The sequence below is a fragment of the Glycine soja genome, chromosome 2 (genome assembly GCF_004193775.1).
Source record: "Glycine soja cultivar W05 chromosome 2, ASM419377v2, whole genome shotgun sequence".
NCBI lineage: Eukaryota > Viridiplantae > Streptophyta > Magnoliopsida > Fabales > Fabaceae > Glycine > Glycine soja.
Window position 1 is genome coordinate 9,181,143 of NC_041003.1, and position 17,232 is coordinate 9,198,374.

The window sequence follows — 17,232 nt, forward strand, 5'->3', positions numbered from 1 at the left end:
TTTGGTTTCTAATGTAGAAATGGTATATATAAACAATGAAAAGAAAACTAAACTTGTTCTTTGGAGTATCCAAACTTGGATATGTAGTCAGTGGCATTAAGCACTGCTTTCAACAACATTGATGCCCTCAAAGACCAGCCACTCTGAGAATCTTGGTTCAATAGGACCTATCTCAAATATTGGGTTGACATGAAGGGGAGTTGGCCCCATTGGTGTAAGGTACTATTTCATTCCACCACTTATAATTTCACACCTGATATGACATGAAAAATGTTATCAACTTTAAGTGCTAAAGTATATCTTACCTACTTGTGCAAAATTATTAAGTGATCTTTAGCCATCATAATTTTTATTAATCTTCATGTAACACATAAGGTGTGTTTGATATATATTAAAGTACATAAATCATGAGCCTCTACCTAATAATTTCTTCTTGTGCAGGGGATATTTAAGAGTATAGTGGTATCCATAATCAATAATTAAAAAGAGTATGAAATTGAGAATTGACTAGAAAAGTTGCAATTACTAAGACACGACATGAGGAATAATTTTGTCTCGGATTGTAGAACTGTAGTTGCACGTCAATTGAAGCCTTTCTTTGTCATGCCTCAATGCATTTAGGAACTTCAAGGACACTCAAGTAGACTTGTTTCAGGTTACTGGTAGTTGTCACAATCATAGGAACTAATGTGAAAGAATTATCAAAGAAAATTACATGATCACTCTCACTCTCTGTCACCATTGATCTTGATCTTCAACACGAAAGACTAAAACACAGTCCCAATATCCAAAATAATTGGCTTGCTCAAACAAATTTAATTTGAGGAATCATTACATAAATCTTGAATAACAAATTGACAATAGCTTGCAGTTGAAAAAAGTAAAAATCCATCTTCTAAATGACCATCAAGCATATTCCTTTGCAAGTCAAGCTTTTCAAAAGAAAGAATAGTAATGAATAAAAATAATATAAATGAACAAAAATAATAGAATAATAGAAAAAATAGTTAAAAAGGCCACAAACAAGTTTGAGTCGCATGTGACCCAAACATGAACACTATTAATTTAATTATTTAGACAAATGAAACTACACCAATCAATATGAAAGAATAGATGGGTAGTGTTCTTTAAACTGGTAATCTTAGGGCTAAGCAATTTGGCATTATTAATTGTCCAAGAAATGCCAGCTACAATGCTACATGATGTAATACCCCTCATTTCACATAGGGTTAAGCATTTTTTTCCCGAATGTACCTTAACACCCGTATTGGTTGCTTCACGAAGGCTTCAAGTAGTGATCAAACATGGGGTTGAATGCCACGGTAAAAGCACAATCAACTATATATCCTTCAAAACAGAATTCATGACAAGAGGTTCAACAAAGTAAATATCAAAACATACATACACTAATTACTAGTATTATCATAGAAATACAAGATTGAATAAAAAAAATATTATGTGTATTACCATCAACATGGGTACCAAAATCCAATTTCATCACATCATCACACTGAAGTATAGTCTTATCCCATGAATTTGGGGTCCAGTGAGCAGCAACCCTAGAGGAGTAAGAGTCTCATTTAAGAAAACAATTCAAGGAAGAAACCTCAAACAACTAGAGCATTTTCCAACTAGATGAGGTTAGTTACAACATCAGACAAAACCATTACATTACAATGATTACATCAAAAATCAACACTTTATAGAGGCCATTTAAATTTAAATCCTTTTAATGGTTTCAATCAGGGATTTTCTAGTAATTGGAGCTATCGTTTATTTGATCAACTTTTCTAATTGGGGCTTCCACCGATCTGTCACATTCCAACTTATCTGAGGTTTGAGTTTGCCATTTTTTTTTCTTAATAGGTGCCATTACTACATTTTCTCAAAGACATTCATTTCCATTTAATTTTTCTTTTACAATCACTCACCCAACATAACATTCTCACAACGTTTATGCTCTTGGTGTGCCTTCATTGCTCATTCTTAATATTTAGTATTGTAAAGCAAGAAACCACTTAACAAAAGGGAAAAGCAGAAAACCATAGTATAGTGTTACCAATTTAAAGAGCATCCTCTGATATTAGCTTACGAAGTCATCAACATTCCAGGCTTTAAAATGCCTTTAATATATTTGCAAACCTACTTAGAAATAAAGAATATACTGGGCTACTGTTATAACACCAAGCTTTATCAAAGAATAAACATACTTCTCAACTTTTCACTTGAATGTAAAATAAAATCAGATGAAACAAGGGAAATAAAGAAAAGGAAAATATGACTTTATTTCCTTGCATTAAAATCTAATGAAAGTATAAGGAATGAAAGAGCAAAGGTGAAAACATTTTTCTACAAATTAGCTTTCTCTTAATGTTTTCCACAAATTCTTGGAGAATAAAAAATAGGGGGTCAGACCCACATTAATCTTACCTCCACTTCCCACTCTTTATTTCCTCCTCCATATCCAAACAATAAACAGTGACTATCTTGTCTAATTTTATTTTTCCAAAATTAGCCATCAAAATAAAAGGTTAAAGCTGGAAAGTAAGAATAAAATTACAACCTGACGATGAACTTTTGCCACTCGACAAATTGAATTATATAATGGCTTCTGCAGGCACTCCAATTTTCTCTTCTCCTTTGATGTAGTTCTCCATAAGTTACTGGCATAAAGATTCTAAAATGATTACAAAGATATTGAAAATTCACACAGAATATTTAAATAGGTTTTTGGATGGCACTCACAAAGGGAACCCCTTTTGCATCTTTCCATATTCTGGAAACACCTCATCAGATTCTGAAGAAGTTGTTAATTTCTTCACTCGTGGCACTTTGTTCAGCATGGCCAACGAGTTGCTCACGTGATGCGATCTTTGAAGCAGCTTCTTCTCGATTTTGTCCCTCACATGCCCTTTGCTATACGCAAAGCCATCAAGGCACGTGTACAAGTTGGTCATTGCTCCACTCAACAGAGTCTTCAATTCATGGTGCTACTTCGACCCTATGGTGCTCTTGATGGAGAGATCGTCGATGGTGGCTTTGAGCTCAATAATGCTTCTGCCACATCGATGGTGGAGAGATCTTCAATGGTGGCTCGAACCAACCGGATCGCCTGCGCCATGTCCCGATTCAGATCGACTCGGTCCTCAAAGCACACCTTCGCCTTCACCCGCTTTGGTTCACCATCGTCATCGTCATAGAAACTCACTGTCGCCTCATCGCACTCTCTCAAAAACAGCCATGCCTTTGACTTGACTGAACCCGGCTCACTACTTCTCGAGGAGGAGGATGAGTCCCCGTGCACCACATCATCTGATTTCCTCTCTTCCATGCTTTCTCCCGCATGATCTTGTGCTGGGAGTTGTAAGATTGTATAGAGAGGAGGCGGCGGAGGGAGAAGTGCGACGGCGAGGAGATGAAAGGGTGGTGGCGAAGGGAGGAAGGGAATAAGGAGAAAGACGGGTTAGGGTCGCTAGAGGTAGGCCTGTAGGGCATGAGGGTGAAGTCCAAATTAAAACTTATGCTTTCACTCAACAGCGGTACTATTAAAAAATCGTCTTAAATTAGTTGGACTAAATTACAAATATGCCACAATACATGGTATTCTAAGATAGTTATAATCAAAACCATCGTCAAATTCTTCGTTCATAACCTTTTATTTACCAAATTGCCACTGCATTCATTTTTAAGACGGTTTTACTAGGACCGTCGTCGAATCTACATTGTAAAAACACATTTTTTTAGTAGTGCACCCACATTTTATTCTAGTAGAGTTGCATACTAACTTGTCTTTGAAGTGTTTGTACTTCTTTCACACTTTTTCACAATCCAATATAACATGTTTTTTTTTTACTTACTTTTCACTTATGAATGACAACCACAAACTCATGCTCATTTCCCATACGTGGAGCCAAATTTAACAAATAATCACACTCTTGAAAAACCTAAAAAATAAAAAAAAAATTATTCAATAACAAAACACAAAATACATACAAATAAAAGTCTCATGATAAATACTAGAGAGGATGATTAAATATGATTAATCCGATTAAAAATTTACCAAACAAGTTTGATCAATTGAAAGTAAATGGTCAATACCAGATAAATGACTAAAATTAGGATTGATCGGTTCCTAAAACAGACAAAGCAATCAAATAATTCAATTGATAGAAGGGAACACCAGAAATTCAATGAAAATAGCAAAAAAAGATTACCTGCTCAGTTTATATCACAACCCTAACAAAAGTAATTAGTCATAAACACAGGAAGATACAAACTTTACAATCAAAGCGTAAAAGAACAAAAAAAAAAGTAAAAACTTTACAAGTTAGGACCCTCATCATATTCCTCACGTTCTTGTCATACCTTAATTCCTCTCACAGTCGTCACTCTCTCATAAACCTCAATTTTTTAAACAAAGTAAAAGAGGGCTTTTGTTCCCTGTTTATGATAACTTAAAAATATCTAACTTCGTAGACCACCAACGGTCGTGCTTGCATGATGACGATCGTGGTCCTTGAGTGGCAACTTCAAATTTCAAATCTTGCTCTTCGGCTGTCAATTGGCTCCCAAGATCAAGACAGTTGTGGTCATGGTGACCATGACTATGCTCGGAAAAGTGACGTTCATGCTCGGAAAAGTAACTTCTCTTCAATGTAATTTCTTACGGGGTGGACAACAAGGTTCTAGGGGTGACTTGGGTTAATTAGTGAAAGAAGTGTGTAGGTAAAAAGTGCTCTGGTGGTTTCGAAGTTAAGGATGTGGACTAGTTTGTTCAATTGCGTTGCTTGCCTAATAGAGAAAGAGAATTGTTCTAGAAACAAATTAAAGTTATTAATATTTGCAATGTGTTACTTATATTGGATGGTTTAAAGATGGGCTATGAACGGTTGGTGTCAAGTATAGTAAAAGAGGGTTATGTTATGATTTTTATGGCCTTCATTCGGTGCAACATTTCAATCCAGAACTAATCTAAACTTCAATTAGTTAATTCCAGTACTATCTATTTAGATCTTAAGCTATGGGAACGTGGTATTGTCAAAACTAAATATTCTTTTCCATTTACGCTTTTCATTCAATAATTTTTGGCACACTACATATAGCTAGCTAATAACATTAAGTGTGTATCTTACCAGAACATATATATACACATTCCCCTAAATCTCAATGAATCCAATGATCATATATATCAAATGTACATTTGATGTATGTTAAACTGCTCTATTTGGCATTCCATTTTTCAACAAACTTTATTTTCTCTCAAATCTTAGCAACCCATCATGAACTAGACACATGTAGTTGGATTCAACCATATATTTGTGCAAACGGTAATATATGCACGATCAGTGTAACGACACACTACATTAATTATATTGATTTTTTATACATATTTTCTGATGTCATGACTACGTCTATGTCGATCTTTCTGTCTCTAAACTTTGGTACTACATATTTGTAATGGCATATGCTATTCTGAACTAGCTGCATACGGTAATAATTATGCTTGTACTGTTAGTCCTGCAAAGATGTGAAATTGGCAAATAAGGCCAGAAAAACTTTTCATTGTACAAATCGATTTTGTTTTTCTTACCTATATGTGTGTGACAGGTTTTTCATTCATTCGGCTCTCTATTTGCTTTAATTGGGGAAATGATTACTGCGAAGCGCCAAGAAAAATTGAATGAAGTTTGGCTCCGCATCCGCATACGGAAAAGTTTTAGGTACAAATTTAGAATTAAAATGTACATTTTGTTCCCTTTTCTTTGTAGCTATTTCTTGAATTTTTTTAGTAGTCAAATCAATTATGTTTCAATCATATGCTTGGTAAATTATTAAGATCCACTTAATGGTGAGAATTTTGAGTACTTTTTGAGTTCTTAAGTTTAGGCTTTATTATTGTAATATTATGTAAATCTGCGTGTAAGTAAAAATCATTCTACTCATGTGTGTTTGGGGTGAAAATTTGCATAATTGATTTTGAAGTGAATTTATCTATGTTTGAATATTTTTATTGAGTTAATAATAAAATTTAATGTAATTTTTTTTAAATAAGAAAAAGTAAAAATAGTTTAGATAAACACATTTTATTGCAATAATATATAATTGACGACCTAGATTTATAATTCTTATTTCTCTTAATAATATAATCAATTGGATCTTTATTTTTAAAATTAATTTAATTTGATCTCATTTTTTAAAATATTCGGAGATAATGGAAGAAAAATGAGATCAAATTAAACTCATTTAAAAAAAATAAAGAACTTAATTGAACCTTTTTACAATGAAGCTCCTAGTTTAGTTTTGGTTTAATAATTTTACAATGTCTGACATGGTTTAATAGCTAAGACGTTTGTATTGATTGTTTTTAGTCTAAGCATGTGTGTGCTTCAATATTATTTTTTATCTTTTACATGTTTAGTGTTTGATCAGTTGTGAAGTAGATGAATAATTCTTTGTCTCTAAGTTTCTTAAGAACTTACATCTACTTGAAACATGGCTAGCAACATCGAATTGATTGATTGTTTCATTTGGTAATTGATTGCTCAAGTTAGTTTCAGAAGAAAAAAAGTTCTACAGTTAAGGATAATCAATTACCTAGCTCTAGGAAACGAAGAGGAGCTATCTGTCTAAATCTATAATTGATTTCTAAACATGATAATCGATTATCTATTCAGCACAACAGAAACTAAAATTCTCAAATTGAAAATGAATTATTCGACTAACTAGTTTATGGAATTGCAAAACAAAGGAGATTTAGGAAAATTAATCAATTACTTGTTTTTATAATCGATTAGATCTATTTTGAAAGCATATTTATAATTAAGTATAAAAATTATATTTTAATTTAGATCATTTAAGATTAAGATTGCAATAATATTAATATTTTGTTTATTTTAAAAATATTCTCATTTTGATATATTATATAAAGATTGTAAACTTGAATTAAATTAAATTAGCATTAAATTTTTGTAAAAATATTTTAAAGGAATAAAAAGTTAATACATATCATTTATAGTTTAAAAAATATTGTAAAAATTATAGAGCTTCATGGACGAATCTTGCAAAGGAACTCATGGGTTTTCATGGCATTGGAGTCTCACTAACATTTGCGTTATTTAAGTCGGCATTCTCACTTCCACTTCATCCAGCACTACTCTTGCAAGTCCTTCCCTCTAAGGCGGAAAGCTCCCTCACCGATTCATTTTTACATCCCACAACTTCAGCAGATCACTTAGTCCCGTTCATCTTCGGCACAAGAGCACTGGATCAGTGGGCTATTATGCACTCTTTCAAGGGTGGCCACTTCTAGGCAAACCTCTTGGTAGTCTCTGCATCCCTGCCTCCTTCATCATTGAGCGGTCATTTAAGGACCTTAGTTAGTGATCCAAATTGTTTCCCTCTCAATGATGAAGCACTACTAAAAAAAAGGTTTTCTACATCGCTATATTAACATCGGTTATTGCTAAAATCGATGTTAACGAAAGCGCGGTGACATTTTTGTAATTAAATGGAGTTACTTAACATCGATTTTAGCAAAATCGATGTTAACTACTTCATGTTAACATCGGTTATTTAAAAAACCGATGTTAACATGATGTTAAGATGAATATGGTAACATCGATTTTGGCAAAACTGATGTTAACTTCATAGAGTTAACATCGATTTTGAGAAAGCCGATGTTAAGGAGTTGATTTTAACATCGGTTTGTTAAAAAACAGATGTAATCTATTTGATGTTAACATTGGTTTTTACAAAACCGATGTTAACTATATTCAGTTAACATCGGTTATCCATAAAAAACCGATGTTGTTATGTTTATAAGTTAAAACTTGACATTTCACAACCCGCGCACGTTCGAAAACCTTGCCCTCCCTATTCTCTTTGTCTGCCTGCCTGAAATCGCTCTTCTTTTTCTCCTCCCGCCTGAAATCTGCTGAAAACAGCTCCCTTGACACCCACATTCTCCCACACTGTCCCACATTGTTTTCAATACTGTCGGAAACCCCTCGCTCGAACCCACAGAACCCCCTACACTGCTCTTGGAAGTGTGGCTTGAAGAAAACCCTACATACACTGTTGGTACTAGGGTGTTGAAACACTCGTGGGTGCTCAAAGCTCAAAGCTTTCTCCGCGAGGTACGTAGGTCAACTTCGTGTATGCTAAGTTTTCGTGGGTTTTCATGTTTTATTGATGATAATAATAATAATAATAATAATAATAATAATAATAATAATAATAATAATAATAATAATAATAATAATAATAATAATAATAATAATAATAACAATAATAATAATACGTCTTCAGTTGCAGTATTGCTGATTGAGGTACGAGGAAAGCTTAAAGTTTCGTGCCATTTTGTTAGATCTCACTGCCATTGTCACTGTTTGGGTTCGAGGTAAGCTTGGTCTCTTTTTCATTTGTAGTTTAGCTAGGAAACATGTTGAAGTTTGTCTCTATTAAATCTATAGACTGCTTGAAGCACCAGTAGAGATAACTAGTGATAAGGATCCTGTTATTGTGAGTAATTTAGCTCACTATCTCATTATTTTGCATTAAGCAAGTTCATAACAAGTTACTGACACTTCTTGCAATTATTTTGGAGTTTGGGGCATTTGTTTGGTATGTCACAAATTTTCCAAATGCCTTCCATATAAACTTGTTTGATATATAACTTATAGTGTGGTGTCTGCACGCATTAAGTTACCATAGCATAAACATGATGTGGCATAAGCAGGAGTATGCCTATTTTAGGGAAAATTGTAACAGATTCAATTATATTTGCCCTGGAGAAAAATAGTTACAATGGTTATAGAATTAGTTAGAGGGCATTATTTTTTTTTATCAACCAAAATATAATATATTATAAATCTATGAAAGTACCAGAGGTACTATAAATACAATATTAATGGTGGGTATGTTGCTGGATCCACTAATGTGATGATCCAGACTGTAGATCTGATATATTACTACCGTGTAATACCCAACATTCTTATCCTATATACAAAAAGCTACTGGTAGATTACTAGACCAGTAGTTATATGAGTCAGCAAAATCTTTCTCAAACCCTCTAAGCCATGACCAGACTAGAAATATTGCGTCTTCTAGTAGCTTGCTTCCATTAAAAGGCGCATCTAGGAAAACATTTTGATTTATGTGCTGCCAAATAGACCATGTAAGGGCCGCCCACCAACACTTCCATCTAGAGTATTGCTTTCCTCCATCTAGAGGGCATTATTAATTATTAGAATTGTAAACCAGAATTGGAGAATTCTCCCCTTATTTTGTTCAGATCCACTGTTTTTCTTTCTGTCTTTGTTCTATTCTTCAGTTCTGGTTCATTGCTTCGTAACACCCAGTCTGGCAGTACCATACTGAAATTAGTAGAAGACTTTTTCCGTTTCAGTTTTGTTAGGTCCCACAGTTTTGCTGATTTCTTCGACTTGGTTTAGGTACATACTTTCTTCAACTTGGTTTAGGTACATACTTGTCAGTTTGTAATGGTTTTTTTTATGGAAGATAAAGTAGCATTTTATTGCCGTGGTGGGCTAATCAATAGCCACTTAACTAACTACTAGGTCCACTGTTAGGAGAAGTTGGCAATGCAGTTGAAAATTTTAGTGTGTATGATACATCCTTTTGTGTGTGTGGCTTTCTATATATGAATGAATATATACACTTTCATAAAGGCTATGTAGATGCTTCTCTATCTCAAAGGCACACTGTTATGGTCCTTAGTTCATAAATGTTCTTTTTTGATAAAGCTTGATTTATTAACCCCACCCTTCATGCCATATGCTTTTCAATGACACCGGTTCTATCACTTTTTTCCCACAATAGTCCATGACTTTTCCAAAGTGCTTGAGTGATTGAGAATGGGTTTTCTTCCCTCATCTTCTGTTCTGTTTTGTTTTTCTTCTACGACTTCCTACTTCTACACACATGCACCGTGTTCTAGTAGTTTTCAACCTTGGCAGTTCTACTATTGTTGTTTCTTGTTGCTCACGACACCCCTGTTGTTGCTTTATGATCATGTTGTGAGTCCGTGCTAGAATATGTCGCTTCTGCGAGTGTATGTATGCGTGTGAGGTTGATTCAACATTTATTTGTTAGTATTTTTTTTATCGGCAAAGATAATATTTTTTATTAGCAAAGATAATATATTATATATTGAAAGAAGTACCAGAGGTACTTAAAATACAAAAAGAGTCCATATATATGGTTCCACAGTCAGACATTAATATTCTGAGGGGGAACCAAGCTATGGATACAATATGCATATGAATTTACATGTATAGAGCTCATAACTATGCAATCCCCTGCTGATACATAAAACTTTGTGGAAAATTACTTGACCATTGATTAAAATGCACTGTGAAATCCTTCTCAAAACTCCTAAGCCAAGACCATAGGAGGAATATTGCTTCTTCAAACAATTTATTAGCATTAAAATTTGCATTAGAGAACACTATACTGTTTCTAAGTTTCCATATGGACCAAGTTAAAGCTAACCACCAGCATTGCCATCTATTATTCCTTACACCAACAGCTTGAACACCCAAATGTTGAAGGAAATGCTGCTTTGGGCTTAATGGAAAAGCACCCTTAATTTGCAGCCATGACATGGTTTCCCACCAAATGGGTTGTACTTTACTGCAGTGAAAGAAAAGATGGGATGCATCCTCTTCTTGGGTTCTGCAGAGAGGACATATTGTATCTTTGAGTTGTATTTGTCTTCTCTGTAAGTTTTGTCTTGTCGGCAGTCTGTCTCTTATTAATCTCCACGCAAACACCACAAACCTAGCTGGAATCCTTATCCTCCATAATTTCTCGAAGCACTCCTCCTGACTGCCATCTCCTACTTATTCTCTTATCAAATTGTATGCGTTGCGTGTTGAATATTGTCCCGCTGGATCTCCAGACCACTCCCAAGCATCTGAAACCTGTTGCTGTACTTTCTTTTATGCAATATCTCTGAGAAAGTTAGCCACTGAGGTGATGTCATTGTCAAACGATACATGTAAATAAACTGCAATCATCATGGTTCCAAAATCATACTAAGAGCAGTCTCGAAAGGAACCATTAGCTGCAGAGGCAGGGAAATACAGTGACAAGTTGCTCCCACTTCCTATATTTTCTACCCCCCTGAAGAGACAAAGGCTGTTGAGATGTTAGATGCCCAATAAGTATATGGGATTGCGAAATCCTTCTCAAAACTCTTCAGCCATGTCCAAAGTGTGAAAATAGCATCCTCCATCACCTTGTTACCATCAAAAGTGTCATTTGAGAATATTATTTTATTCCGATGCTGCCACACTGACCATGTGAGGGCCAACCACCAACACCTCCATCTATGAGCGCAAATTCGATTAGGCAAACAGATCACATGCTGGGAGAAAGTCTGCCACGGTTTCTGTGGAAGAGCACCATTGATGTTGACCCATGACATGGATTCCCACCATAGCGGGATGATTCTGTCACATTGAAAGAATAGATGTGCTTCCTCCTCAAGTTTGACTTTGTTTGCAATCTTTCTTTTATTAGCCTCCATGCGAAGATTGCTATTTTAGGTGGAATTCATATCTTCCATAATTCCTCATACACCCGCGCATCCTCCCTTTCAATTTCCTCTACTGTGAGCACTTTATAGGCACTGCTGGCTGAATATTGGCCGCTAGGTTCTAATGTCCAAATCCACTCATCTTTTTTGTGAGGCTGAATGCAACTGCCAGCAACATCGTTTAAGAAGCAATCAACCATACCAATCTCACTATCAAACAGATTTCTTCTCCATTTAAAGTTCCACTCCCACCCAATATTAGCCTGTTTTCCCATTTCCTGTATAGTCTTGTTTTGTTGGCATAAGATCACATATAATATGGGGTATTTTGCTAGAAATGATGTATCACTATGGTTCCATTTGTCCTCCCAAAACTTGATTTTCTCTCTATTCCTCGCCTTCCATGCTATCCCTCCCTGCAGTGCAGTCTCATATTGGGGATTATGAAGAGCTAATTTGAGATCTTCCCACCACAAGGAGACATTATTGTCTCTTGTTGCTACATCAAGACCCCTCCAACCGCCATACTTTGATTCTAGAATCCTTGCCCATAGCTCACCATTGTGATGGAATAAATTCCATTTCCATTTGGCAAGCAATGCAAGGTTAAACTTGGTGATATCCTTTATTCCTAATCCTCCTTTGTCTTTAGGGAGACATACCGTCTATATTTTGCAAAATGTGACAAATAAAGAGAAAATGTGTCTTAACATTGACACGAAATGAAACTTCATCAACTAATCTTCAACTTCTTTATTTTTATTTTAACGTTAGTATTCAAATATTGATGCAAGGAAAAAAAATTAAAAAGTACACTAAGGTTAAGTACCACAGTTGAAAACTAACCATTATTCACATAAGTAGTTGTGATTTTATGTTTTTTAATCAAGTTATTTAAGATTTGATTTGTAATTAATCTTTGAGTATGAAATAAATTATATTAAAAGAAAAATAATTATCTTTGGTGGACTTATGATCTTCGGTAAATATTTATCATTATTTTTAGTGGAAATAATTTCATACCAATAACATATTAAAAAAAACAATAGCAGTTGTCTTTGGCGTGTGTGGGGTGTGAGTGTATCATATGTCGCTTCAAATTGATCATTATTAGTTTGTGTAAGCGGTAGTGAAGGGACTTCACCTTTTTCTGGGGTTCGTGTAATTGTAAACTAAAAACTGGTTGGTGCCACCTAAGTGTAAAATATGCATATGAATTGTGTCTATGATACTCCATAATACTTGTATCATACAATTAGTAATCTAAGATCCTTCTAATCTTTTGTTTCCCAGGAACTCTATAGCTAGAAGATACATTTGATTGGGTTTTAGTGGTCAGCTAATCGAGGTACGAGGTTTGTTTGCTACGTCATCAGTCGCTTTGCTGGACTTGCTAGACGTAATTTTGCATATACTGAGGTACGACTTGATCGAGGTACGAGGTGATGAAGATACATTTCCTTCATATTTTTGTATGCTTTGTTGTGCTGATGATTTTGTTGGTGAGAATTGCAATTGTGATGTCATGCTATCTTGAAACATAAGCTGACAATTAAAAAGATATTGATTAGTATGAATAATAGGGAAGTTAGGCCTTAATTATGATGCTATTTTGATAAAGAGCTCATAAAATCTCCGAACCTTGTTCATATATTCGTCCGAACTGTGAGTGTTCTAGTGAAAATGAAGAAATCCCCTACTAAAGGATATCGATAAGCAATTCACAAAGTAAACAAGGCTGATAGTGTATGTTGTTTCTTAAATATGTAGTGTATATTTTATATTTTGTAGTTGCTTTTTGAAGGATAATTCATTGTTCACCTATGTAGTGTGTATCTGGATTCAATTCATGGTTGTGTGTCTTCCAATTTACTTGCATCCAGATATATTAATATTATAGGAGCCGTACACCCGAGTGGGTGGTGACCTTGGTCAATACTTTGCTACATGAGTTGGTTATGCCTTTTTTGGACTCAGGTGTTCTATACTACAAATTGAACCTTAACTCTAGTTTAGAACAGTTTCAATTTCAATAATGATGGAAAGGGGGGAAAAGATATTTGAGTTTGGGGTTTTATGCACCACACCTTTCATCCTCTTTCTTTTACACAACTTTGTTTTTAGTTTTTACTAATAGGAAGAAAAGGAAAAAAGATAATAAAAGGTAAATCAACTAAATATTTAGTGGGATTATTCAAAAAAAAATTATGAGATCGACTCTATCAAATAAATGATGAAATTTAATAGTATTTCAATGGCAAGACAATTGAGATATATAAGTCTAAGTTAGAAAATTAAATTAAAATAAATAAATTATCAAATTAAAACTTAAAATCATTAACTTTTCTCTTGGCAATTAAACTATGAAGTTCTTGGATGAAGTGTTCTCGCGTTTTCTTGGCCAATTGTCAAGCTCCTCATTACTACTAACTTTTCTTGAAAGCATCTTCTCTTTGGTGTAAACCTCCAGCTCTTGCTCCAATTTTGATTCTTTGAGTTCTCTTTGAGCTATTTTTGTTTCCATCAGTATTTCCTTCTCGCTGGCCTTGAGAGCTTCAATCCATGCCTCAGCTGCTGCTACTTTTTATCAGCAATTTCTTCTACTGAGGCTGCATGATTTGTTAGATACTCATACTCAAATTTTGAGATAGTGATCATGGAACTATGCTGTGCTGTTAAAGCTCTTTCTCTCATGGTACTCTCAATAAGAGTTTTCAGCTTCCCTAAGGCTACAGCTTCAGATGCTTTGGCTACCACAAACAGTCAAAAGATCTGCTGCTTGGCAACAAACACTGGCAGCAAGTGCTGGTAACATGTCTTTGTCACCAAGGTTTGCTAAAGTATTACAACATGAACTTTCAGAATCCAACCACCTTGTGACGTGTTTGAAGAGTCTAGTTGTTCGAATTTGTTCCACTATGTCAGCCTGAAATTTGAAAGCTCTTAAACATTATGATTAATCATTTATTGTATTTTCTTCAATGAGATAAGGTCCCTAATTTTGCAAATAACACACATTAAAAGAAAAAATGTAGTGTCAAAACCTTGATTGGTGAAACATCAACCATTTCCATTTAATTAGGAGAGCATTGTTGAGGACCTTAATGTCTTTGATCCCCAAACCTCCCAAATCTCTAGAGGCAGACACCTGTCTCCAAGCTACCAAAGCTATCTTCTTCCCTTCAAAGCTACCACCCCAAAGAAATTTCCTTTGAATGGCAGTTAGCCTATTAATCAGTGCTGTAGGGGCCCTGAAAAAAAGACAAATTGAACACAGGCAATGCTGTTAGGACAACATTGATTAGAGTAATTCTGCCAGCCATCGAAATGCTTCTCTAGTTCGATTTATTCAACCTAGCCTCTAATTTTCTGATTATAGATTCCCACACCACCTTTCTTCTTGGATTAACTCCAATTGGCAGCCCTAGGTAGCAGAAAGGAAAATGAAGCAGGGCATAGTTTAAGTAATTTTGTCAGTTTGTAATGATTAGAGTAATTCTGTCGGTTTGTAATGGTGTTAGTATATGTCAGGTAATATACCAGAGATATATAAGTGCCTTCATTTCTGGTATAACCACAAACAGATCATAAAAAATGAAAACCTATGTAGTAAATATATATGTTTATAGTTGAAATGGCTTAGGTATTCTGTAATGTCCATGATAGGGACTATGTGCATAAAGGAAGAAATAACATAAAAAGATAAATTCGGCTACAATGCTTAGTGATAAAGTAGAAGGATAGGAATTGGAAATGAACTTAGCATAGTTGGCAGTAGAAACTTCAATTTGTGATTAACTCGATGGTGGAGTTTTGAGGCATAAGTTAGAACAATTACACATAATATGCTGAACAATATTAAGCTATTTAAATTTAATAAATAATAGTTTTAAAGAGGAAACAATCATTAGTATGTGCAAATAGGTGGAGATGGTGGTGGTTGGCGGTGACCTGGACAATATGGCAACAGAGGAATAAGTTAGTTCCAGTGTTCCTTTTGACAGCAACAAAGTCATGGATGACGCAGCTTTCTTAATCTGGACTTGGCTGAGAAATTTAGAGAAGGATTTCTCCATTCATTTTAATCAGTGGTCTAGCAATCTTAGACCTCGGGAATCTCTGTTTGAGTGATTTGAATTTTCTTTGCGCTCTCTGTCTGTCCTTGTCCCAAACAACCCCTTCAACCACCTGATGGCTCTACCCATTGGGTACGTGAGGGAAATGCAAATGCTACTACTACTTGGGTCTTTGAATAATATTAGTGCAAGTGGGAACATTGAAGAAGTGAAGCCTACCGAAGAAAAACCCAGTCACATACACAGTTTTTCAAGACACAAGAAAAACGCCTAGTGGAAATATGCATTACATGACAAAAAAACATGCATCTGGAGGAGGCATGGTGAGCAAAATAAAAACAACATTATAATAATGGAATATAAAAATTAAAAGAGAGCTACATTATGGTGTTGGGATTCACATTGCAAACTAATTAATTAACAAAAGTAAAAGGATGGAGTACCTTGGTAGAATCAAAATCAAAAGTCGATGAGAAGAGAAGAGCCCCATAGTGAAATCTGTATCTTCATCTATCCTCTGGAGCGACGTATCCTCAAAAAGAAAGATACCTCAGTGTCCCAAAACATCCGAGACACTCGTGTCTCGTGAAGGCATTCCCTAACTTCCTCTGCGTTCTGCAACTGTTTTACCCTCCTTTGCTGAATTCTTAGTTTAACTCCTAGCCAATGAATGAAACCAGTGTCATTCTATATTTTTCTCAGCTTTCAATAGGCCATGTTCTTCACTCGTAAAAAGAAACCGAATAATAATGCATGAAGCCCTGTTGAAGCTGAGCCAATAAAAAGATAGCTTTTAGTTCAATTAATGTTGTTATTTTCCTCACCCAACAACTACCTATGCTGTTCTCTGCAACCCTTTGCTTTTTCTTTATTTCACCCTTTTTTCTCTTTCATTGTTTCGTTTTACTGTTTCCTCAATTATTTGTGTACTAATTGAAGCTCCCCCTTTGTTTTTTCTGTCGTTTCTCTGCAACTTAGAAATCATAGGGTCCTCTCTCTATTCTCTCTACCAATATCATATTAGTAAGTAGTAACGTAATTTTGATGACATGACAAATACTCATTCGATCAAAACATTTCTTAAAGTTTATCAATATGACCAAGTTGGTCAAGTTAGTAGAGTAAATTGATGAAATGACCAACTTGATTTAACAAAAACATTTTATAGAAACAAATAAAACTTAGAAGAAGACACTAAACCAAAAAGTATTTATTTATTTTAGCAACAATAATTTAACTTGAGTTTAATAAAACAAAAAAACAATTGGGTAAGTGATTTCATGATTTTAAATTTGTTAGACTTGAATAAGAAATACTAGTCTTAAAAAAATCAGAAGTCCCAATTTAAGTAACTAGGTTTATAGAATGTTTAGTAGTCACATTACTGAATTGTAATTTTTTTTTTATAAAAAAAGTAGTGTGCAGTTTATTTATTTTTTAGTTATATAGTCGAGTCTGGCAAACATGCATTCTTCATCATGGGGAGTCTAATTAGGTGCTCTTTTAATGGCAGACACTAACATTGAATGAAGTATGGTTCATGGGAAAGAAAAATTCTTGGAAGATACATGATTGCTCTTGCTGGTCGCTCATACT

At 34.7% G+C, this 17,232-nt stretch overlaps 1 protein-coding gene across 3 annotated transcripts; it reads right to left on the reverse strand.

The window, feature by feature from the left end:
• Positions 1-3,516, reverse strand: LOC114385823 (methionine aminopeptidase 2B-like). 3 transcript variants are annotated; one of them, XR_003661029.1, is made up of 5 exons: positions 2,746-3,516; positions 2,564-2,663; positions 1,468-1,559; positions 1,255-1,347; positions 1-253 (listed from the first exon to the last, which is right to left on the reverse strand). XR_003661029.1 is itself a non-coding variant. In XM_028345890.1 (4 exons), the coding sequence occupies exons 1-4, from the start codon at positions 2,789-2,791 to the stop codon at positions 1,277-1,279; spliced, it is 309 nt and encodes a 102-aa protein (XP_028201691.1). In that variant the 5' UTR covers positions 2,792-3,516; the 3' UTR covers positions 1,008-1,276. The 3 variants fall into 3 exon arrangements, 1 of the variants encoding a protein (XP_028201691.1); XR_003661030.1 differs by lacking the exon at positions 1-253 and adding an exon at positions 476-932; XM_028345890.1 differs by lacking the exon at positions 1-253 and having other exon boundaries at positions 1,008-1,347.
• Between the last annotated feature and the right edge of the window lie 13,716 nt (positions 3,517-17,232).

Coding starts and splice junctions, on each gene's coding strand:
- LOC114385823 (XM_028345890.1), bottom strand. CDS start 2,791: ATGAGGTGTTTCCAGAATATGGAAAGATGCAAAAGGGGTTCCCTTT. Junction 2,664..2,745: donor ATGCAAAAGGGGTTCCCTTT/GTGAGTGCCATC, acceptor TCTTTATGCCAG/TAACTTATGGAGAACTACAT. Junction 1,560..2,563: donor TGGCAAAAGTTCATCGTCAG/GTTGTAATTTTA, acceptor TTACTCCTCTAG/GGTTGCTGCTCACTGGACCC.